Below are 25,868 nucleotides of genomic sequence, written 5' to 3' on the forward strand. Positions count from 1 at the left end.
AACATTGCATTTGACCCTTTTGCCTCTGTTAAAATTTTCACTATAATTTACACTCAACTGAATGAGATGTAAATAAAAGCTGAAATTTTATGCTCAAAACACTGCAGAAGAAAAATTAAAAATAAATGCTGAAAAAACAAACTCACATCACAGTGGAAAAAAAAAAAATCAAGGGAAGCCAGGAGTACCACGCTGTTTCTAAGATATTCATACTTTAAGAGTCAAGTCCCTGTGGTTGATATGCACAGAAAGTAGAAGTCACCAATCCTAATGAAATAGTCCACATGCAATTGCAAAATTTGGACAATAACCAGTTCCCAAAGAAATGAAGACTATTCTTTGAGGAGTTCAGAGCTTCCCTCTTTTGGAATTTCATTCTTAGTTCGTGTTTGCCAAGTGCAATCACAGTAAAGCACTAGACATGACAGAAAAAATGATAGAGTACCCTCCTAACAAGCACTTTATTTAAAAAAAATAAAGTTATCAGCAGAAAGTTAGTGACTGCAAGCACATTATTCACAAGTGTTATATTTTGCCACTATAATTTTGATTTAAGTAGTAATACTTAGAAAAACGAATGACACTGATTCTCTCTGATGTCTGCAAAAAGCAGAAGCAATTACATTTACAGAATGTGGAAACACTTGACCAGCACACAAGCCCTCTCTAATTTGCATCCTAACCAATAAAGCTGTAAGTGCCAGTGTAACTGAACAACAGCATTTTTATATAATCAAACTGAACATCCTAAATATGCACTTGAGAAAAAAAAGGGAAAGATACCCAAATTTATTCCAATCTAAATCATCTTCTCTGAAAGGCTAAATGGGTTAAATGTAAAAACTACAGTGCCTTTAAAAACAGGTAAGAAAACTTGCTAAGCATTAATACGAAATTCAGTACAGTCTGTTAAGGAATTGACAGTGAGATGAAGAATTCCGTCTCCTCTGAAAGGCCCCACACAAAAGAAAACGTATGTGACCAAGTTTCTAATTGACTTACGTCTTATCTCCCTCTGCTGGAGATTCATAGCAACAGAAAGAGCTATTTCAAAACAGATTTTCTGACATCTGGTTTTAAAAAGTGTCTGCACTCAAATAAGACAGCCTGAAGTCCATAAAAGTTAAGAAACATGAAACATGTGAGGCAAACAACAATGAAAGTAATTCAGCCCATAATGAAGATTTTCAAAATTAGCAAGCTAATAGATCGCAAAAGGTAACAGCAGATCTAGGATCCTTCAGAGGAGCATCAACAGCACCTCCCAGGACCTGTTCTCGAGACACAAAGGAAAACTCAATAGTTTGCAAATGTTGGTGAAGTGGAAAATGAGGACATCAGGTTTTAGACTGATGTGCTTTTACATCACTAGATACATGATCTTTCTTTTAAGATTAAAGAACCAGGTCATGCTTCTAGTATGAGGTAACATATATCAGCAAACGGGGATTCTGTAAGAGAATTTAAGGATTGTAGATAAAAACTTAAAACCAACCAAATCATGCCAAGCAGTGATTAGAAAAAGAAGGGAAATCCTTGACTAACCTGTATAGGAATATGTAATGTAGAATACAGTGTGTATGGTATTCCCTGTGTAAAAACCACTACTGGACACAACATCAAGTTCAGGTGTCAACATTTTAAAAACTGCACTGATAAACTGAAAAGCCTACAAACCATAAGAGTTTTTATAAATGTGGAAAGTCTGCCCTACACAAACTAAACAAGCTTACAGCCTGATTTAAAAAGACATTACGAGAGGACTTGACCTCTATGTGCCGAGAAGTTTCTGGTGATAGAGAGTTTATCATGTACAGCCTATAAAACAGGATCATCAGCTGAAGATGAAATCAGAGAAAATTCAGAATAGCAATAACATTTTTTAAAGAAATCATAAATAACTATTAGAATATTTTACTGAAACACATAATGAATCCTGTATTATTTATTTGTGATGTTCTACTTAATTTAGAAGTTACGGATCAATGTGAGAATCTCTGTAAAAGCCTATGGCATATGTTATACAAGAGGTCAATGTCATGCAGTCACACTTCTTTCTTTCTGACTGCAAAATCTATTAATTATTGTATTGTGTGTAAATATAGAAACAAATAAAGCAATATATTTCAAATTTCAGTTCAACTTGTTGAAAGCAATGCAAATTCTTTTCCCATTTCAGAGTAGCTGAAATGATTTATATTTTCTGAGGACATTGTTATGCCATGAAAAACAAAATTTCTTCCAGAAAGAAGCACTGGTACTATCTTTCGATGCTAAATAAATTGGCTTTGGGAAAAAGCTGCTTTTAGAAAAACATTCAGATACTACATTGGATAAGCATACAAAAGTAGAAAGTGTTTCATATAGTGTAGAAGCCAGTTTTCAGCCCTCAGTGGCTAAGAAAATTTTCTTTCTGTTACAGGTCAAAGAAAAACATGATCTCTGACTAAGGATACATTGAGTCATACACGTGGGAAGAGTTAATCTGGAGATTGCAGGCCTTTACTGGCTCCAGAAAACTATTAAGAGCCCTAAATCATTGCTGGGCCAGATTACATTTCATCATCTGCCAAAGAATGGATGGAAGGAGACGCCTGGTTCACAAGGAGGTTTATAACATACATGACATGAGATTAGCTTGAGTAATAACCCATGCGGTAGCAAAATCATTTTTTTGTTGGACAAGAAAAGCTGACAGCTACAGAATTCAATCATACAACAGTACTAAATACTATCAAAATCACTACTTTGCAATTAAGTAGATGCAAGACACAAAAGGCAAATGATCCAACATAATTTTTTACTGCTATTTGATATTGCAACAGTTTTGCATGATAAAAAAAGCGTAGCAAAAAATTTTCCAGAGAGAATGGATTACTTTTAAAAAGGGTACTAAAACTGTTTAAAAGACTGGTATCATCAAATATTTATAACATTTGAACGTAATTATTTTAAACTAATTCCTTCATCAGAAAAAATAATTCTTTGTAACAAAATAGCATTCTCTGATTAGAGCTGACCAAAATCACACTACATCCAACATTTCTCTCACCATTTACTTCAGCTTAATAAAGTACAGAAGAAGAGGGTAGGGGAAAGACTAAATCACAGAAAGAACAGAAATATAGAGGAATGATTAAAACACCCACCACCTTGGAGCCCTAAAGGCACCATGACAGAGAGAAGAAAAAGTATGGTTTGGAAGCATATCACTATTAAAATCAAACACCAAAAGTGAAATAGTTATAAGGCACTTTGTATGTGCAAATAATTAGCACCTGCAGTTCTTGGGTCATTAATTTTTCAGCATGATATTAAAAACTAAGGCTGGTATTTTTTTTTAAAAGTAATTTTAAAAAGTATGTATGCAGGTGTTGCCTCTGAGAATATTTCTATATTGCTAAGTTTGTCAAACTGTAACCTATTTTCTCTTAAATCAAATACTTCTACTGAGACAACACATCTAGAATTTATGAAAAAAATACACTGGAATACAGCAACCGTAACTACTCATATGTAGACTGCTACCAACCCATCTAAGAACTTTTATTCAAAGTCACTTTCTGGAGAGTTTTAACTCCTGTGAGACATAGAGCACGTGCAATGAATACAGCAAAGTATACAGCTGGGACATCAACCGTCAATTAGAATGATGGTCTTTCAGAAATGAGTGTGCACACGATGTACTGAAAAAACATGCAAAGATTCTTCTGTCTTTTGATACTGTACACAAAAGTTTTTCTAATAGAGTAACTGAAGCTTCAGTTCTGCAAACACATGCATCTAGTACTTTTCCCTTGTACAGAGCTATTATTTCATTAGGAGTACACATGAGAATCAAGTTATCTACAATGTTCAAATGCAGAACAAGGGTGAGCTACTTACCTATGCACAGGAAAGAATGAAACATGAGTAGACTACTATGAATACTTTTATGTTATTTCCTTGAAACCCCTAGTTACAAAAAACTTAGAGAGCTGTGATATTTTCATATTCATAGTCTTCCTCTAAACTTCTGTTATAAACCCATTTTTTTGTTAAATATCAGCTAATGTTTATACCCATACTTTTACTAGTTTTCATACAAGGCAAGGCTTCAAGATGGAAATATACTTACATAGATTCAGTATCTTTTTCTTTTTTCATTATTCCTGATAAACCAAAAGGCTTCCTCTTCCGTGGTTTTATCCCTACAGAACAAATAGTTTTCATTTAAAGATCTAAGAGTTAAGTATATATTTAGCAATATCAAACACTGGTGCACACCAATGCCAATACATTTTAAATGTTGTCATGAGCAATACAAAATGTAACAGTGGAGATAGGTATGGAGCCAACCTAAGGGAACATTATTCCAAGTTGTTGTTAAGTAACATACCAATCAAAAAACTAAATTAAAATAAGGTTCAACACATTAATAACATAAGTCCTTATAAAACTGATCTGCATCGTACATCCAACTCTCCAAGCTGCATATACAGACTGTCACTTTTTTTTTAATAGAAAATGGTGTACTGTCAGTTTTGAGGAAAGGGACTGTGCTCACAGAAACTCAACAGGAGCTATCACTCTGGCTGATCCTGAATAGCCAATGCACTGGGATCAGTAACTGAACTCTGCCTCTCCCAGCTACTGCAGTTCAACATCCTGTTGTTACTTCTCTGCATGTTCCCGGTAGCTGCAAGCCTCTGTCTCTCCTAAGAAATAGGATCTTGGTCTGGTAAAAGAAGAGGACGTGTCTTGGTTTTCCAGCTGATACCGAGTTCATGATTTCCCAGTGCTGTAGCCAGCTCTAATGCTGGCTCCCACTGAGTCTGGAATGATGCCTCCTTCTGTCATTTCTTCCCTGGTTTTAGCACTGGACACATATAGCTATAGCACAGAAGAAAGATTGCTTTCATTCCCATTTAATGTAGTAAAATGAAAATAGATTTAAATATTTCATCAGACTTGCTGTCACGTCTGCTTCTCTCCCCAGTTTTTGCTGAAGCAAAGTCATTTTGTTTGGCAGCCTACTAAGTGCAAGCATTTGATTCAACCAGTCTACGATTTTGTTTTGATGTATGATACTACTAACAGCATACTTTTGAGCAGAATGGTTGAAATAATTTGGTTTCCAAAATTTAACAACTGACAATTCAAGCACATCATTTAAAAAAATCATTATACTCCCCTTCACGGAAATAGATTACACAGCACATAAAGAATCTTTCCACTTTTAGATATTTTCAGGGTTAAATAACTCAAAATTCTGAAATCAGGCAGCTGTAAACTCAGCCATATCTTGTATTTTAATAGAGACAGAAATCACTCCAAAATTATTTTTAAATGCTAGTTTGGGTTTTATTTTTGTTTCTCAGCCTTATGCAGTTGACAAAAATGACAAATGGAATATCAGAGTAGTTTCTGAGCATGGATCCTCTCTGCTTCAGTCAAAAAAGATTTTAAGTCTCAGCTGCAATTTTGGCAACTTAAAAGTTGTCAGCTGCTATGGCTATACTGTCAACTCCTCTGTCCCAAAAGTAAATACACAGCTTATGCAAATAAAACAGTTCTTAACCACTTAAAACAATCCCCTAACCAAAATAAGCTAAGCCAACAAAGAAAGGCTTTGCCACCATAACACCACATTAGACTTGGTATAACTAACATGGTAACAATGGAAAGAGCCTGGGCCATGTTTTGACACTTGTAAATTAAGTTACAACACAATTGTAAGTGAACCAAATCCAAAGCTCAGACAGGGTATTAGCCAAAATATATTTATAAGAAACAATAAAATTCTCTGACCTTTGTGCATTAATGTCTACGTTTAGCCCATATCTGGGGCTAAACAATAACTAGTTGTTCTATTACCCAATGACCCCTCTGCACTCAAGAAGGGGAATCGGGAAAAGGAAGGAAGATCCTTGGGTTGAGATAAGAACTATTTACTAATTGAAGTAAAATGAGAAATTATAATGATAATAATAATAATATATACAGAGAAGTGATGCACTGTGCAACTGCTCACCACCCCTTGATCAACGTCCAACCCATTTCTGGCTAGCAACCCCAGAGCAGGAAAATCCAAAAACTGCAATCCCAGAGGAAAGAGAGTAGGCCTCAGGAGCAGAACGATGGGTGAGACCCTCCAGGGATGGTGACCATTGAGAAAAAGAGAATGTCCCCAATCCACTTTCCAATTCACAGAATCACACAATCACAGAATGTTAGGGATTGGAAGGGACCTCAAAGGATCATCTAGTCCAATCCCCCTGCCAGAGCAGGACCACCTAGATTAGATCACACAAGAATGCATCCAGGAGGGTTTTGAACATCTCCAGAGAAGGAGACTCCACAACCTCTCTGGGCAGCCTGTTCCAGCGTTCTGTTACCCTTACTGGGAAGAAGTTCTTCCTCATGTTTAAGCATGACCTCCTATATTCCAGCTTATATCCATTTCCCCTTGTCCCATCATTGGATGCCATGGAGAAGAGCCTGGCTCCATCCTCATGACAGTCACCCTTTACATATTTATAAACATTAATGAGGTCCCCCCTCCGTCTCTTCTTCTCCAAGCTAAAGAGACCCAGCTCCCTCAGCCTTTCCTCATAAGGCAGATGCTCCACTCCCTTAAGCATCTTTGTGGCCCTGCACTGGACTCTCTCAAGCACTTCCTTGTCCTTGTTGAACTGAGGGGCCCAGAACTGGACACAATATTCCAGATGCAGCCTCACCAGGGCAGAGTAGAGGGGGAGGAGAACCTCTCTTGACCTACTAACCACACCCCTTCTAATACACCCCAGGATGCCATTGGCCTTCTTGGCCACCAGGGCACATTGCTGGCTCATGGTCATCCTGCTGTCCACCAGGACCCCCAGGTCCCTTTCACCTGTGCTGTTCCCCAACAGTTCAGTCCCCAACTCGTACTGGTAATTTACAGTAAGCATGACATTACACGGTATGGAATACCCATTTGCCAATTCAGGTGTCAGTCACCTGGTCACACTCTCCCCAGGTTCTTGGACATCTAGGTCATCAGCAAAAAGAAGCTGAAAAGTCCTTGATCACTACAGATACTTGCATACTATGGCTGGGTACAAATTAAAAGCGTCTTATCAACTTCATTCTCACCAAATCGGGTGCTGCGTCTTCTTAAAATTGCAGTTTACTTTAGAAATGTAGCTTTTCTGAACAGAAAATGGATCTTATGATTCTGTCCCAACGAAACCTGGACAAGTAGGCTTATAAAGTATCATAGATCTTATTTTCATTGAAGTTTGTTTCTCAAAGGAAAACTGTTTTAGTCTACTGGAGTACTTTAAAGCTACACAGATTCACACACTGAACACCCTTCACTCTCATTCAGGTGCTTATCCGCAGCATTCTCTCGTAACTAACTATGCTACAATAACTCACCTTCAACTGCACTGGATGTGTTGCATTCTTCAAACTCAATAGGGCCTTAAAGGAATGACAATGAAGACAAACATTAGGTCAAATTTAATGTATGACATTTTAATGACTACTAGTATTTCCTGAAAACATTAGATAATCTGGATTACAGATTTAGGTCGTAACTGAAAAGCACAATTACCCTGCCAGTGATCAAACAGATTGCAAAATTGTACATGTACAGCAAATCACTAATATTTTCACTCTTTCATGCTGAAAAATTAAAATACTAGTGCACACTGTCTAAATACAATTCAATCATCTGTGTTATTACCAACCACATGAAACACATCTAATTGGTTTCCTCTTCTTACTCAAAATTGTGCCTATAATACAGCATCTGTGTAAAATTTTTGATTTATCTTCTTTTAATGAACATGAGCTATGTAAAGAAAAATCAAAAACAAAAAAAGAACAGCTATAGCCCTAATTTTGAGATTCACACTTTTGCTAACTGTATTGTTAGTTCTTCTGTTTCCTCTTCATAGTTAATCACCTAGACAGTTAAAAGTGGCATGCAGAATCAAACACAGCAATAAAGAAGATAAAAAACTGAAAAAAAAAAAAATTAAGTCTGAACAAGACAAAATAAGCAAATAACACCGGTTAAATGCTTTATTGAAATTAATTAATATGGCTTTCCATTACAGTTAACACAAAAGTACCGGTCAATCGTCATTGCAGAGTGCAGTCCTAACCCTCATTCCTTCAATCCGGCCAGGTGTAGCATTTATTTAACCCACTATGAGCCATTTCAGAGCGCAAACATGCAGAAAAAAACCGTGATTTTCTGTAAGACCTTGTTCAGGGAAAGAATCACACCAGCACTTGTCCAAGTGCGAAGAAAACAGCACAGGCAGGCAGTCAGCAGTACGTTCAGCCCATCCCAAGAAGGAGCCCTTTGGCCCCTGTTTGAAACAGCAGCTTGCAACTGTACCCACAGAAAAAAAAAGTTTTGCATTGTGACGCTGGGGTTAGTACTTACCTTTCTGTAATCATTTTGAGGGAGTGCACACAAGTGTATACGCAGGCACATTGCAGATATGATAAAGGGGAAAAAAACCCTGCTCCCAACTCCATACTCAAAGGCAGCCAAAATCACTCCTCCTCCCTGCCCTCTGCACTTACGCAACTACTTCAAGTGAGAGATTAAAATCTCGAAAATTTCAATTAAAACCAACTGAAAGTAAAGTGACAGTGGAAACCTCAAATCCAGAATCTGCTTTCACTCCTGCCCCAAACCACACCTGCTAGTTAAATGCTCTGATTGTTATGAAGTTATGCTTATTCAAGAGCACCCACCATAAAAGCAAGAGCCATGCAATTTTCAGGGTCTTTTCACATAAAATGTGTACTTGAAGAATTTTCCAGGATTTTCCCTTGTACGCTTTTCAAAATGAGTAGTCATACTCTTAGTCTTGAAATAAATAGCTGATATAAATAGATCTCGGATAAAGAAACATGGAGACGACAAGCTTCAGTTTGGTTTTAAATAGTACACCACAGCAAATCATTGTGCTGCAATTAGAGATGCCACAATGAAAGAAAAAAAATAATTTAGCTCTGCATTAACATTGTGAATTATGCAACTGAGATTAATTTGTGTTTGATTGATACAGTTAAGTACCTCGAATGGTTCTATTTGTAATGTAACCCCCTGAACATGTATTTAACTCTTGCAGTGCAAAATTGTGTTTAACTCAGTAGAAATGCCACATTTTGATAGCATTTCTCAAAACTGCAAATGGAAAAATGTATGCTTATGTCAAACAAAGAGAAAGACAATTGAGAAGCTGATGATATAACTCAATACTCACTGATGTTAAACACATTGAATTATTTTAGGCATATTAGATAAAATCTAGCAGACACTTTCTTTGAAATTTTGCAGGCTTCTAATAATTTTTTTCCTTAAAAAAAAAAAAGCTGTGCTCAAAGTAACGACTTGCATTTATTGTAATTAAGACTGAGTCTGCAAAATTTTCCCTGCCAATCTGGGACTAGAACCCACCAACATCCCATTTATTATAACATAATTGTTTGGCTTCCAAATGAAGCTCTTGAGAGAGAATACCAAAAGACCAATCTCAAGTGACAGTCTTAACTGCCCTTTAAATTTCAGTTATTAAATAATTTCAAAGGCAAATCTAATTATTCAATATAACATGATGATATACAAATTCCTAACTGCGCTTTCATTCTACTAAATATTGTGAATACATGGGCATTTTAAGCTGGTCTTCCAATCCCTTCTCCTTTGCTCTCCACTGAAGCCACAGTAAAACAAAGTCAGTGTGATCCACAAATGAGAAAATCTGAGTATCTCACAAAACCAAACCAAACCAAACAAGCAAAAAATTCCAGAAAACCAGTTTAAAGAAATGTAGAAGTTTACATCCCCACACTGATTTCATCAACATTTTATTTTAGGAATTTAAATTCTATTGTTTAAAACATATTGAGCCAGAAATAAAAAAAAATACCATAAACCATAGAAGCTGAAGAACAAATCCATTACTTCTTCAGCACTACACTTCAGACAACATATTTTTCATCACTTTGCTAAGGATTCAACTACTTCTGTTTCTTGCTTCTATACATATTCCCATTTGGCCAGAAAAAAACCAACCCAAATCCAAAAGCCAAACCAACCACAAACACTCATCTCCAAAACAAATACAGAAGAAAAGACTGTAAACAACAGACTTAAACGTATTTTTAGAGAAAAACAGTACTCATACTTTTTTGGAATTCCCTTCTTTTTCTTTACCCTTTACCCAGCTACTAAGATTCATCCTTAGACTTTTACACTAATGATTAAAATAAATAATCATTCAAGGCTCAAGTAAAACTCATCTTTTTTTCAGATCAGTATCTTCTAACTTTCACTTCTAACACAAACAGAAAGCAAAGACTTTAACTACACAACCAAGTTTCTGTATTTTGTCCATTATACTTGCCTTACACTTGTCTTTGAAAGCGGGTTTTTTACAGTTTGATAAACATTTTATTAGAAGAAGCAGATATTCATGCTTAGTACAGAAACACACAGATAAAATCAGATTAGTATTTTCAACTAGATTTAAGAAAAGCTGGTTTACCCCCCCCTCCCTCCCCATATTCACTTCACTCCTGCAACAATGTGTTCTTTTCTCATAGGGAAGACTATAAAATGCAATCTGCTAAAATATCAGTTAATGAAGAACTGCCTGAGATAGTAATGAGATGGAAGCTGTGCAAAAAATTTCAGTAAGATGGTCTCACTTTTCACTAAGGTCTATGAAGTTAACTTGGAAATCTTAAATACACTTTCTGCTTAATTATACCTATTAGCTTATTTCATGCTTCGCCAAAACGGGAAGAGTTATCATAGGAGTCCCTGATCCTAACATGTGCTCTCTTTCCTTTCCCTGTATCTACTAGCTGCTTTACTGCAGGAAAGACAAACAACCACCATGAAAACAGCATTTTCTTGCAACAAATTGTGTGAGTCAGTTACAATTTGAAACCATCTTTCGATCCTAACTTACTCTTCCTACTTAACTCAAATTTCTATAGGGCCCTTCATCCTTTGGAATCTAAGTTCAAGATGCCACTGGCTGTCCCTAATGAATCCATAAACACTAAAAAATTCAGTTCAGCATCTTCCTCCAATGCCCAAAGATGTTTGCCGGTTTTGTAAAATTTGTATTTAACTCACACCCATCAATATAACGTCTTGCATTATTTGCTTGCAGCAAAGGCAAATTCATACATTTTGCCCTTTTGAGTGGAGTAGAGTGAAATTTGTAGCAGTTTTTAATTTTCTTAGAGTTTTGTTCTGCAACTTCAGATCTCTCAACAGTTCTGTTTCCTATATGCCTGTTGTAAAGAGTACCATGCTTTGCCTTGAGAGTAGCATATTTAAAACAAAATAACATTACAGAAATAGACATCTTCTGTGGCGCTCTGTGGTGAACCAATTTAGAAAACAGGATAGCTGTGATGCGCTTTTGGTAGCCCACATAACAGCTGGAATCTTTTGTGGGCAGATGTCTTTGTGCCCCCAAGAGGTAATAATACTGTAGCCCAGCCAGAAGTGTGTACTGCGGCCACATCGACTCCTGCTAGAACCAGCTGCAGTCTCCTAGCCAGCCAAAAGGCCTCAGGCACGCATATTGCTATGGGAGCAGAGTATCAATAAGGAATTTGGATGCTTTCTTAAGAAGTTACCCGCATTGTCCACTGTACTTGTGTATATGGAAACAAAAGCATCTGCACTACCACTGCAAAAAACCCTCAGTAAGCTTTCTTCTCTGAATCACCATAACACCTATCCTGATTCCTTAATCATTAGACAATATAGTCAAAATCTATAATTGGATGATATAGTGGGTTGGTGTTAATGGAGATTGCCAGACAGGCATAACGTACAAATGCAAGTCAAAGCATGCCAACTCATGTGCTGGTATCACAATAACTTTTGCAACAGCTACAGGAAGATTTTAATGTGGATGCACTACCTCTTCTCCGTGAGGCAGAAAAGTTTTCTTAACAGATTTGTATGGAATGATTGAAGTACTGACAAAGGCTTAACATCAACAAGGATTTCAGCTCAAAATCTGCAAGATTATAACACACAAAATTTCTGATGTATGTACACAGATTCACTGTCTGTTGCAATATCCAAAGAAAGAAAAGCAGTTGTTTCACTTTTAAGAAGTATTGATGATGTTTGGGACCAAAGTAATTCGCTGAAGCAGCCTAGAGTCCCTGCCACATGGTAGCCCAAAGCACCAAAAAGGACCACCTAGATGTTGCCACGCTGCAATAATGATGATAAAATAACAACGATAATGATAATAATGATATTCTGCAGTACTACAGTCAAAGCACTGAGATTTCCTTTGTTCTTTTTCTCATAACAAGACAACAATGTAAATTGAGAAGGAAATGTATTTTCAAGCATTCATATGAACACAAAATAAAAGCAAATACTAGAACTAAAGCAGCACTGTAAAAATCAAAATTACCTTTTAAGATACTTATTGGAGTAAGTAAAAAGTTATAGCTGAGTTCTAGTCCAACTCTTGCAAAATTCTCTCAATTAATGTTCTGTTAGGTTAAGCATGAATAGTTTCAGGATCAAGACGACTTTTTTACAGTCTGGTCTGCCTGTTGTTACACTGATCCATAGAATGGTAACTGGCTTAAGCATCTGAAATACCTGTACATAGACTTGAAAGTATTTGTTACGGTACACACACAGAATAGAAAAACATAAAACAGTGCACAAATGAAGATTAGCCTTTATAACAGAAAGAGATATGAGTATCTATCTAGTGGGATTTCAGTCACTTAAGGATATACATCTAGCTATCACGATGCTAATAAGAATTTAGTATTCTACAAAGGGACCAGGAGTCAAAAATCAGTAAGCTCCTCTAATTGTACGTGAACGTTCCCACTGAGCATCATCCTCAAGCATTTTCCCAGGCAAGCTGCTTGCAGATCTCAGCATTCTACCAGCCAGGACAGATATGGACATGAAGAAAAGGCAAATGCATGATGTTTTTTAAAGACACGTGGAAGCAGACAGCTGCTATTTGACAAGAGACTGAAGCAAGTAAATCAGGAGTGAGTCAGTTCCTAGGCTCTTGAAAATGAGGAAGGTCTGGTTTGCTAGTACAGAGAAGGCAAAAGATAATTTGAATAAATGATTTTATTTTAATTAAACCAATAACTTAAAATAAGTGACACTGGCATAAATGAAGCACCAGTGATTCTGCAGTTTGGGATGGATCTCCTAGACGGTTCAGAATATACATGTATTGTTTTTCTTCTTACAAGAGGCATGTGAGTATGTGGGTTTTCATGACGCTAAGACACAAGTGGATGGCAAACAATGAGGAGATACTGATCTTATTCAAAGATGAATGAAGAAAATGTAATTGCATTGTACATTATATTACAGCATCTACTACATATTTAGCCCATATCTATGGAAACAGTATTTTCAGAGTACACACAAGGAAACTACAGAAGAGAGTTTATAAATAACGACCTTACACCTGCTACTTAATTCACCTACAAAGTGACACTAATTATCTTGAAGACAGTCAAGTCTGTTGTCAACTGCCTTGAAAAGAGTTACAAAACCTATCTCCACAGAACCCTAGAGGTAAGTTTTCTAACTTATCTGCATACCTCTTAGACAAAACCTCAGTAAGGGAAACATTGGGGGAATGCTTTGCTAAGGTCAAAACAATACAATAATTTGCACTTTCCCCAACGGAGGAGAAAAAAAAGTTTCACTGTTTTCAGAACGTTTTCACTGTTTTAAGCATCCACTGTTTGGATTCTTAGACAAACAAGGCAAATATAAAAGTCAACTACTATTACTAGGAAGGAAAACATATATTATGTCATACCCTGAAAAAGAGACCCCAGTAAGTATATCAATGAACTGGAAAATCCTGCAGAGCTAAAAAGGTAAACAAATCAAGAAGTCAACAAATCAACTAAAAACTGCTTTACATTTGCATCTGCTTTTGGAAACTGTATCCTTTCGAGTTTAAGGGGGGTACACATGACAGAGAGAAATGTAATCCCACCCAAGTATATATTTTTATTAACGACATTTAACTTTCAATAACTGGAAACACTCAGACACTCAAAAAAAAAAAAAGCCCTGACCCCCCCATCCTGAGGAATCAGTTTACACACACGCATGCACACATATAAACATTAACATATCTGTTTCAAGCAAAAGCTTTTAAAAAAACTCCATAAACCTGTGCTTGTAGTTACAAATGTGATAACAAACCATATTCTTGTTTTCGATAAAAACAAAAGTTTGTCTCTTTGAGTGTAAATCATGCATGAAAGGAGGACAATTTTTTTTAAACTGCATATGCTTCACATGCTGCTTCAAATGGCAAAGCTTTGCGTGCCTGGCTCAGTGCCAGTTGACAGCTCAGCTGGATATCAATGCACATTCTGACCCTCCTTGCAGCGTGTCACTTCTGAATTGTTTCCGCAGTAGAAAGTTTATTCAACCTCTCTCTCAAATTCAGTGGACCGACCATCATTCTGCTATTTAATCATAGCAGAACAGGTTATTTTTCTGACAGCACTAAAGCCAGACAGCAATTCCTAATGAACAGCTTGATACAAGTGGAATTTCGACTGTTTTAGCCTCAATTAATTCTGCTGTCAAAACAAATGACTGCTTTTAGTGTTTAGATGTTAAGCTGCATCACAAAGGTCAATTTTGTGTGTACACAAACATATAAGCAATCTTTTTCTTGCTATCATCTGATTCTGTGACATGTTTATCAAAAATGTCAAGCTTTCACATGTAGAAGTCAGGAAACCAAAATATATTTTCTCAACCAACTTCTACTTTTTACTGCCTGTCCACAAAAGAGAAATGATTTTCTAACAAGATAAAGAGCATCTTATTATTTTTTTCCTGCAAAAGGACTTGTTATCCTAGCTTTAAAAAATGAAGAAAGAAAACCAAATTCATGCATAGTTGGAATGCATACTAAAGACGAATGGCTGTTACCATCTTTGAGGCAAACAACGTATTTGTGATTTATTTATCACACTAGTACCAGACTGCCACAAGCAAACATGAGTTTGTGCATTTGGTCAGCTCCACTTTCCCCAGAAGAGAATAAGGGACAGAAAATACAACTCGCCTGTTAACAGGCCAATCCGAGGGAAAATACTGAAATAATACTGGTGAAACTGTATCCTTTAATCTAGTTCTACAAATACATAGTTCCACCACAAAAATCACTGAATTTCTAACTACCCTGTTACATCCTCAGGCTTATACATCAGCCTAGCTGCTACACAGTCTTTAGAGTTGCTTAAGAGTTGGCTGAATCTTATTTTTTTAAAAAAAAAATCATGTTGAAAAAAGAAACCTATAGCATGGTGATAGCACTCCTTTTGAAAAAGAAAAGATAGAGGTGCTAGTGGAAGCATAAATAACTAAAATTATCAGTAGCAACACATGTAGCACTTCCAAAGAAATCCTTTTCTTAGATGAAGAAATTAACACACAAGGAGAGCATCCACTAAACAAGCAATCAGTTCTAACCCTGACTCTGTCACTAGGCTTCCAGCCCTGCACTCAGTTCACCAGATCAAAAGAAACATTATTCATCTCAGGCTCTTCTGGTACTGTGGGTACAAGCTCTGTGAAAACAGCAAGCACACCACTCTCAAGGGGCAGTATTTCCAGGTGGCTTACAGAGCAAAAACAAAGCAGAAAATAATCATAATCTGAGTAACTTTAAAATAATTATTACCACTTAAGATGTCAATCAGCAGCAAGGAGAGATATTTTTTTTCTCTAAACTAAAAAGATGGGAAACACGTTCGGTTACAAAGAAAATATTTTTATGGCTCAGATAATACAAGGATTTTTCAACAAGAGACATTAAACACATACCCAGGGCAAAGTTTCAAGTTAGGAATCCTGCAATACTGGAGTATGACAACAAGCAATGGAAGTTTCAGCCACAATTTATGAAAGTATTAGGTCTGTGAGCAGCAAAATTAACGTCAGCTAAGACACCAACCTCCAGAACGTGATGTTCCCCAATTCCCATCCTCCATATCACTTCTTCAACTTCACCTCGTATTTCCTTTCTGGCTGCATAAACAACAGGATGTGATACGTAGCTAGTTTTGAACTATCCACAGGGTAAGTGGCTGACCAGAACACACACATACATACAAACACACACTCAGCTGTCTCCTGATTCTCCAAATGTGTGACTTAAGTCATTACAACTGCCTTTCTCTTACACGGCGTGACTAGTTTGGGTCCTTCTCTACCTGACTGCTCATTTTTATGAAGTCTTTGCGATCTCTGCTTCTCCGTCAAATTGGGCTGAAAGTAGCAAAGTCTTGTGAGAACTACATGAGCGTGTGAAAATGCTAAGAAGCTGCACAACTGCATAAGTATAGTCTATAAATAGAAGTATCTGTAACAAATGGCTCTGCTTGACTGCCTGGTGCATGATGTACCTGCTGAAGGCATACCACGCAAGTATGCAGTCATGAAAGAAGTGTATAGACACATTCAAGCAGTTTCCATCTTAAAGAAGAGCCAGCTACGATTTCGGAACATTAGACATTGCAAATATGTTAAATTACAGCCCTCATCTTTAAAGACTGCTTCAAAGAGTCATATCTTTGTAACAGTCACCCATTGTCCCTGTAAACCAAGAGGGCTATAGTTTCTTACTGAAGTTCTGAACTTAAACTCATGAAATTGTCAGAGGTTAAGCCATTTAATGGGACCCATTTCCTAAAGAGAAAAAGAGGATAACACATTCTATAGTATCCAGAATTTTTCAGACAGAAAAACGTTTTTCCTGTTAGTCAAAATCCTCTCCATGGGAACATTTTCCTGCTTTGTAGTGCTTTGAAAGTGCTTTCCTATTTACTTTTACAGAAGATTCATTTTGTGGGGAAATGAAGAAAAGTATACATGCTCAACTACCTCTCCACCCTAACTGTAAAATTGGAAGTATTGATCAGCATATGACAGTTTCCACACATGTGCTATCAATAAGCAAAGAAATTCAACGTGAAATTCTTCCTAGTGTGCTTTTTCTGCAGCTTATGGCGAGAACGAGACACTTCGTTGTGGGGGAGAAAGTTTAAACCACAGGAATAGCATTGAGAGACATGTTATTAAGGATTACCACAAAATCTCCCTTCTCCACGTTTATGTCCGAAGAGCTACTCAGAACCCAAGATAGTAGGCGTTTGACCTTGAAATACGTCTCAGCATTTAAAGACACAAAACATGCATACTATTATCCAGTATTATCCATAAAGGTATCCAAGTCAGTGGTTGCAAAGAAGACAAATGCATGTGACAAGACCAGGATTTTTCACTCCTGTCCATTCTTCCTGAACCAGGCTATCAAAAATAATACGGAACTACACAATCCTCTGAAGGATTGTATCACCTACGACAGTAAAAAGAGAGGGACTTCGTGAAAACTAAGTTCCCAAGGCTTAGGAACAAGTTTAAAGACAGTAACAGCACTTCTTATACTGTTTTTCTAGATAGGCCATTTCCCCCAAAAAGAGCAACCAATAGAGAAACCCCTTCAAAACAAATCCATTTCAACATTAAATAAAGAATTTAAATTACAAACAGTATTAGTAAAATATAGGAATCTGAAATTTTACTGTTATGGTTAAACCTGGGCTTAGGTCTGTGCAGTTGGCTTCATTAGCTACTGCTTCGACATTTTCCTTTTTCCTACCCTTATACTATTCTATTCAGGCAACAGACCAAAGGGTACCCCACTGTACCTTACATTGCCAAAATGCAGACAAATCAATATCCACCATTTAAAATGGAATTACTGACACAGAAGGCCACCCAGGTGATCTATAATGATTAAGACAACAATAAAAAGATAATGACAACAAAGCAGAAAAGATCCTGCACTTCCTGAGAAAACCTGCAGACACACAGGGTCAAACACAAGTCAAGTGAGAATTCATTTTCAAATCCCAGAGTAAATATTTGTGTTCAAGAAAGAGTATGACTTACAGACCCAGTTGACCAGACAGACAATTCAATGCATAAGTTGTCCAATGGTAGTTTGTCCTGGTATAACGTACTATCATGTTGCAGTATTATTGTGAATGAAATTATGAGTTAATTAGAAGCAGGACACTGTGCAACACAACTTAGTGACCACTAATACTAGATAGACTATTACATGCACAGTTTAGGATTTATTTCAATGTTACTGGAAAGGTTGACTATTAGACAAGATAGGTGGTTTTGAGTTTCTTTTTAAGTACAACTTGAGCTTCCTATTTTTGCTTCTCTAGTTTAAAACCCACAGTTTTCCTCAAAAAGCTCGTGTTACAGGACTCAAGCCATTGTTCTTCTCTAACATTGCAGTCTACTAAGAATGAACTACATGTACAGATGTTTATAAATAGGTTTCCAAATCTTTCCAGATTTCAGAAAGTTTAATTTCTTGTAAGCTTTATCTTCTGATGGAAAAAATAAGCAGAGAAGAGAATACACTTCTTCCTTGTAATTTTGCTAAGTACGCTTCCTGTGAAAATTCCATGTTTGAAAAGGCCATTTACTTAATGGCCTAGCTAATTCTGTTCAAACATTTCGTACCTTAAAAGAAAAAAATACCTCCAATAAATAAATAAATAAATGAATAAACTGCAAACCTTTCTTGCAATACTCATTTCATATAAGGTTATGCTACTTTATGTAACTAAACTACAGGTCTTATTTACTTTATTAGCATAAAACACTTCTCAGTAGCTACTTCTATTCTCAGGTGTTTAAAAGCTCTTCAACAATTTTTTTTATCATCATAGTAGCACCTATCCTGCATACTACTGCATTTTCTGATGACTGTCACCTGATTAATATCTTTTTCCTGCTTAAGTTACTTACATGGACATCGCTTTGCCGCCACAGCCCAGAAAAATTATTTGCCTCCGGCTCAAGAGGACCCAATAGTACTTCCTCTTACTAAATGTCCAAGGTCATCCAAAATCCAGCTTTTGCCCTGTTGTATCTACAGATGTTGTCTAAGATATTTTCATCAATGCTACTAGTCTTCCACTTGCATTAACAGACTTTCTGAACAAAATCTGTACAGTTACAACTCCCCAGAGCACTAAAAATAAATAAACCACCATCTAAATCAAGTTTGCAACTTAGGTATATATAACTATTAAAAATCTATGTTGGCAGATAAGACTTCCTAAAATCCACATCAGCTTCGGGAGGTTTGTTGTTTATGAAGTGACTCAATTGTTGCAGGCAAAATAAAATAGACATCTAGGACAGGAATTAAGACACATTTGTTGGTATCGTTCTTGAGCTTGCAGCTCCTCATCAAAAACAGAGCTCTACAGCACAGGACCCTTAAGTAATTCTTTATCTGTCTCAAGCCTAGATTCTCATAAAATCCTCAAAGACATACACACTTAATTTCTTCCATTAACTTCTGAAATATAGCAATGGTCTGCCTTCCTTTACAAAGAATACTTTTCTGAATCCCCTGCATAGTGTCAATGTTGGTAAACTAAACTTATTCCTCAGTCAGCCTTCTATGTAGAACTATGTGTGAGAGCAAACTTTGAGAAACTGTGATACTTCAGGCTATTTATGCACCTAATTGCAAGTGTTGGCAGCATTAAAATATTCACAATATTTACAGAAAATATAAAGAAAATCATTTATAAGAACATAAAATAAATACTTGCTTTGTTATACTTCCTTGAGGAAAAGAAGCTGAAAGATGTCACGCAGAGCTGTTCAAAAATTAGTATCAACCATTTTCAGTGTTTATTTCCATCTACTTTGTTGCTGTTTAGTGTCCTAGGAAAGCATTTTTATATCAGACAAACCCATGGAAAAAATAAATGCCACACCCAACACTGTTTCAAGTCTTTCTCTCAAAGTAGAGCTCATTATACAAGCACATAAAAAGCTAGCAATTTAATTAAAGCGAGCTTCAATACTCCATGGCCCTTGTTTTGCCTCTCAACCTCCGGGAAAGGACTAACTTGTTTCTAAAATTTCTTTGGAGTAATACAGTTATTCTTAACCCTTTTTTTCCTACTTTATCCGGTTAATCTTGTACATTTTTTCATTAGATTGAAAACACATAGTTTAACATAACACATTAATTAAATGTGAATATTAACATGGAGCGATCACAACTGCGCATTTACAGTATTTGCACCAGCCATTTGCACTAGCTTCCCAGTTGTGCTGCAGCTCACTTTAATGCTATTGCATTCACTTTGAAAAAAACACTCAAGCAGTATGCTCCATACCCATTAGGACTAAAACGCCCACATGAGCCATCAGAAAAGACCTGATAACATGTCCTAAATTCACACCAAACTTTGTGCTAATTCCCCACCACTGCCAACAGACAGCCACATAAAACTAATCAAATTGTTAGTGGGGAGGTAGGGGAAGGACTCTTTACATTAGTGATGGGTGACAGAACTAGAGGAAATGGACATAAGCTTAGTCAGGGAAGGTTCAGGTTGGATGTTAGGAAGTATTTCTTCTCTGAAAGGGTTGTCAGCCACTGGAATAGGCTGCCCAGGGAGGTGGCTGAGTCCCCATCCCTGGATGTGTTTAAGAATAGGGTGGATGATCTACTTGAGGATATGGTTTAATGGGGATTAGGGATGGTTGGACTCGATGATCTCTAAGGTCTTTTCCAACCTAGAAATCTATGAATCTATGAATCTATGAATAAATGATCAATAATTCAGCTGAGTTCACTGAATCAGAAATTAGTTGAATTAAAGCCTAGGTAGAATTTGTTTTTACATGTTTACTAAATTGAAGCTTTGATGCTTTATGGTCCTGGTAATAGGCAATGCTGGCAGCATCAATGAACTTGTAAGGAATCCAGATTAAACAGCTTTGCTTGCCGTACAAATAGTAAACATTATGGTTTATCAACAGTTTTGCAGCCTGTGAAAAGCCCACGTTGCTTTCCGCAGGAACGCCATTCCTAAATAAACCATTATTTTTTAAGATTTCAAAATAGAAAATGTGTTAGCTCTCCAGAAACAGAGCCAAATGTGTTCCCTCAGAATAGATAAGGACCAACAGCATATTAACAAGGATGCCAGAACATTTTTTCTGATATTTGCTACCTTGTGAGGCAGTAGAGATTTTGATGTTACAGCTGTTTTAAGTCACTGATAAACTTCCCAACTCTAGACCACTTGATAGCTTTCCCAGAATTTCAAAACGATAAAAAAAAGTAACTCCATTTGACATCCATGACCTTAAACTTTCTCATGACTGGAGTTACCAGGAACCTTGAGACAATTTTTTCTGCATGGGCAAATAAAGCAAAACAGGTTTCAGCAGCTCCAAAAAGCAACAGACCAAACGTTTTTTAACTAGCATTACTGATCAATTACTGGCCAAATTGCCAGTCTCTACATTTGATGGAGTGAAGAAATGGAGTAGGAATTTTACATCTGTCTTTTTCTGAGCCTTGTTGTCTGTGGAAGCACCATTTAATTAAAAGGACTTACACTATTATTCCTAATATCTAACAAGACAGGGACAAAAGTCAAATGCTTTACTGTATGCGCAAGACAGAGTGATGGCTGATCAACAGCAATCATGGACAATAAACACTGTAAAGTACTTTTGTCATCGTTTAATCCAAAGAGCTGACGGATTGCAGGCACTAATTTTACACTGTTTTAAAAAATGCAAACTTCTTCCAGACACTCCATAAAGTTCAAATTTATTGAATGGATAATGAAAGGAGACAAGAAATATTTTTATATGTGCTGGGATAATGTAGTGAAATTCAGTAGCAGGGCAGGGGCTGCAGAGGGGCCTCTGTAAGCTCAAGGTCCTGGCAGTACCCAGCAGTGAAGATGGGGGGAGGCGGGGGCCTGGTTCCCCCAGCCTCTCAGACAGGTGACTTCCTGTGCTGGGCCACCCGCTCCACTGGTGCTGGCTCTGGACGCGTGGCCTGGAGAGCTCTGAATCCGGCTGGAGGCCAGTCACCAGTGGGGTTCCCCAGGGCTCAGTGCTGGGTCCAGTTCTGTTTAACATCTGTATCAATGACCTGGATGAGGGGATTGAATGTACCCTCAGTAAATTTGCGGACGACACCAAGCTGGGAGGCTGTGTCGATCTGCTCGAGGGTAGGGAGGCCCTTCAGAGGGATTTGAACAGACTGGATCGTTGGGCTGAGGCCAATGGCATGAGCTTTAATAAGGCCAAGTGCAGAGTCCTTCACTTGGGGTATAAAAACCCCAAGCATCGCTATAGGCTCGGGGAAGAGTGGCTGGAGAGCTGCCTGGCGGAGAAGGACCTGGGGGTGTTGGTTGACTACCGGCTTGATATGAGCCAGCAGTGTGCCCAGGTGGCCAAAAAGGCCAATGGGATATTGGCGTGTATCAAGACTAGTGTAACCAGCAGGAATAGGGAAGTGATCCTGCCCCTGTACTCGGCACTGGTGAGGCCGCACCTGGAATATTGTGTCCAGTTTTGGGCCCCTCGCTTTAAGAGAGATATTGAGCTCCTGGAGCGAGTCCAAAGAAGGGCGACTAAACTGGTCAAGGGGCTGGAAAATAAAACTTATGAGGAGCGGCTGAGGGAGTTGGGGCTGTTTAGCCTGGAGAAGAAGAGTCTGAGGGGAGACCTGATTACAGCCTACAAATACTTGAGAAAAGATGGTGGGGAGGTAGGGGAAGGGCTCTTTACATTAGTGTTGGGTGATAGAACAAGAGGAAATGGCTATAAGCTTAGTCAGGGGAGATTCAGGTTGGATGTTAGGAAGTATTTCTTCTCTGAAAGGGTTGTCAGCCACTGGAATAGGCTGCCCAGGGAGATGGTTGAGTCCCCATCCCTGGATGTGTTTAAGAATAGGGTGGATGATCTACTTAGCGATATGGTTTAATAGGGATTAGGGACGGTTGGACTCGATGATCTCTAAGGTCTTTTCCAACCTAGAAATCTATGAATCTATGAATCTATGAAGCGCCCCACTCCCGGGGCACCCATGGGCAGAGTTCATCCTGCTGGGACTGCCGAGGTTCATCGGGCTGACTGGGCCCAGCACAGCTGCAGAGGAGAGAAGACTGAGATGTGAGAGAAACAACTGTGCAGACACCAAGGTCACTGAAGATGGAGCGGGAGGAGGTGTGCCGGAGCTGAGATTCCTCTGCAGCCCGTGGCAAGACGGCAGGCACCCCAACCCTGCTGCCCACGAGAGAAACAGTGGAGCAGAGATCCACCTGCAGACCATGAGAGAGGACTCCACATCAGAGCAGAGATGCCTGCACCTAAAGCAGTTTGTTGACAACCGTCTCTCGTGGGAAAGAGTCCCATGCTGCTGGAGACTGGTGGTGAAGCAGAGAGAGATACATCTGCAATCTGTGGGAAGTGACTTCACATCGCAGCAGGTGGCTGCACCCTAAGAAGCTGTGACTCCACGAGAAAGGCCCATGCTGAAGCAATCTGATGGGTAAGGATTGCATCCTGCGGGAAGGACTCATGTGGGAGAAGTTCAGGTACTGCTTCCTGTGAGCAGAGGCCTCACATTGGAGCAGGGGAAGAGTGTGAGGAGTCCTCCTCGTGAGAAAGAAGGAGTGGGAGAAAAAGCATGTTACAAAATTGACCTGCAACCCCCATTCCCCACATTAGATATGATCCGGCCAATTTCAGACATCAGATCTAGGAAGAACATGAGCTCATACTTCCTAGCAGTTTCTGTTTCATGCGGCATCAAATTTTCATACTGGAACAAAACAATTTTTTAATAGATTACTAGAAGATTAAGTGAAAAAAAAAAACATAGAACTCATTGATATGTCATTAACGTGGAACAGACATTGTCTCCATTATTGATTCAACATATACTTTGGGGGGAAGAAAAGCAGACATTTTGTATCATGTAATACATGAATTTTCCAAGGAACATGGAGTAACAGCCTATCCCAAACAGAAACCTCATTCATCAGAAGTGGCTAACAAGTTTTGATGAACTCTGCAGGACCATGTGAGTTACAAAAGCATCTTCCAACCGATGGCATCAAATGTGCTATTAAAACTAACAGTAGGAACATATCATAGAACCATAGAATAGTTTGGGTTGGAAGGGACCATTAAAGGTCATCTAGTCCAACCTCCCTGCAATGAGAAGGGACATCTTCCACTAGGTCAGGTTGCTCAGAGCCCTGTCCAAGCTGACCTTGAATGCTTTTCCAGGGATGGGGCATTTACCTCCACTCTAGGCAACCTGTTCCAGTGTTTCACCAACCTCACTGTAAAAAATTTCTTTCTTGTATCTAGTTGGAATCTACCCTCCTTTAGCTTAAAACCGTTACCCCTTGTCCAATCACCACAGGCCTTACTAAAAAGTCTGTCCTCATCTTTCTTACAAGCCCTCTTTAAGTACTGAAAGACCCAATAAGGTCTTCCTGGAGCCTTCTCCAGGCTAGGCAACTCCAACTCTCAGCCCTTCTTCATAGGAGAAGTGTTCCATCCCTCTGACCACTTTTGTGGCCCTCCTCTGGACCTGCTCCAGCCTGCCCATGTCTTTCCTGTGCAGAGGATCCCGAGCCGAACACAGTACTGCAGGTAGGGTCTCACGAGAGCAGAGTAGAGGGGCAGAATCACCTCCCTCGAACTGCTGGCCACACTTCTTTGGATGCAGCCCAGGATACAGTTGGCTTTCTGGGCTACGAGCGCACATTGCCGGCTCACGTCTGGCTTTTCATACATCAGTATCCCTGATATCTGATATCCCTGATATCCTTTTCTGCAGGGCTGCTCTCAGTTCCTTCATCCCTCAGCCTGTATTGATACTGGGGGTTGCCCTGACCAACATGCAGGACTTTGCACTTGGCCTTATTGAACCTCATGAGCTTCACATGGGCCCATTCCTCAAGCTTGTCCAGGTCCCTCTGAATGTTGGAAACAGTTCAGAGAACACAGGAAATTCTGACCTGAAGCCTTACTGCTTGTTGCAGGTCCTGCCAGCTCTCTTTCTGTTTGTCAATGTTTTACATTTAAGTGTAAAAGATTTGCAACTGGATCTAAGTGGCTTTTTTTTTTTTTTTTCACCGAATGGAAGAAAACAAATAATGAATACAAACTTCTTAAAATACTGTATTACTGTATTTCGTTTTTGTAAGCCAAAAACGAAACTAAACTTAAAAAAAAATATTGAAAGTAAATTCAGTTAGATGTCAGTGATAAAGCTGACTAGGTATTCATGCAGCAGTTAAAAAAGAGTCATTATAAAGAAGTCCATAAACGAAGTTAAAAAAAAGCTCACAAAGCACTACTGCTTGATAGAAACGTTATTTGTACTAGCAAAAAAAAAGTGTTAAACTCTAGAAAGCCCTGTATATTATGACTTCACGTGACACACATTAGCCACCAGAGGGAGCCCATATAATCTGGTACAACGGACCTCGCCGTACAAAGAGAAATTTCAGATATGCAGATGAGAGTTTAAGAAAAGAGTTGCCTATATCTAGAAAACTTTACTGTAAATTGTTTATATTCACTGCAATAAAACAGCTCTCCTCAGTAATTCATTTCAGATTCATTCTTATTTTTACCCCTATAAATAAAAGGAAGTGAACTCTATTATGAAGAACTATAACTAGAATATACTGAAATAAACTAAAATACTTTGTTATATATTACTTTTTCAGTTTATTTTGTTCTCAAAATTCATTTTTTCAGAAAGTGGCCCACCATTTAACTTAATATACTAGCCCACAAATATCATGGAAGGGAGCAGGCCTGCATAGTCCTTGGGGATTTTGAAGTGTTTCCTTCAAACATATTTAGGACTGGAATCGTAAGCAACAGTGACAGCCATAAGACATTTTTTCGACATTTGTTTTGT

The 25,868-nt window shown here is 38.1% G+C and overlaps 1 protein-coding gene across 1 annotated transcript in view; it reads right to left on the bottom strand.

Annotated features, from left to right (window-relative positions):
- FCHO2 (FCH and mu domain containing endocytic adaptor 2) overlaps positions 1 to 25,868 on the bottom strand; it is a 111,693-nt gene that overhangs the window by 50,265 nt on the left and 35,560 nt on the right. The window contains exons 9-10 of the mRNA XM_086629987.1: positions 7,402 to 7,446; positions 4,118 to 4,190 (exon numbers count right to left, since the gene is read on the bottom strand). Of these exons, the coding sequence (XP_086486113.1) occupies positions 4,118 to 4,190; positions 7,402 to 7,446 (118 nt within the window). The remainder of the gene's footprint in view (positions 1 to 4,117; positions 4,191 to 7,401; positions 7,447 to 25,868) is intronic.

This window comes from Tauraco erythrolophus, chromosome Z (assembly GCF_009769465.1).
Source record: "Tauraco erythrolophus isolate bTauEry1 chromosome Z, bTauEry1.pri, whole genome shotgun sequence".
Taxonomy (NCBI): Eukaryota; Metazoa; Chordata; class Aves; order Musophagiformes; family Musophagidae; genus Tauraco; species Tauraco erythrolophus.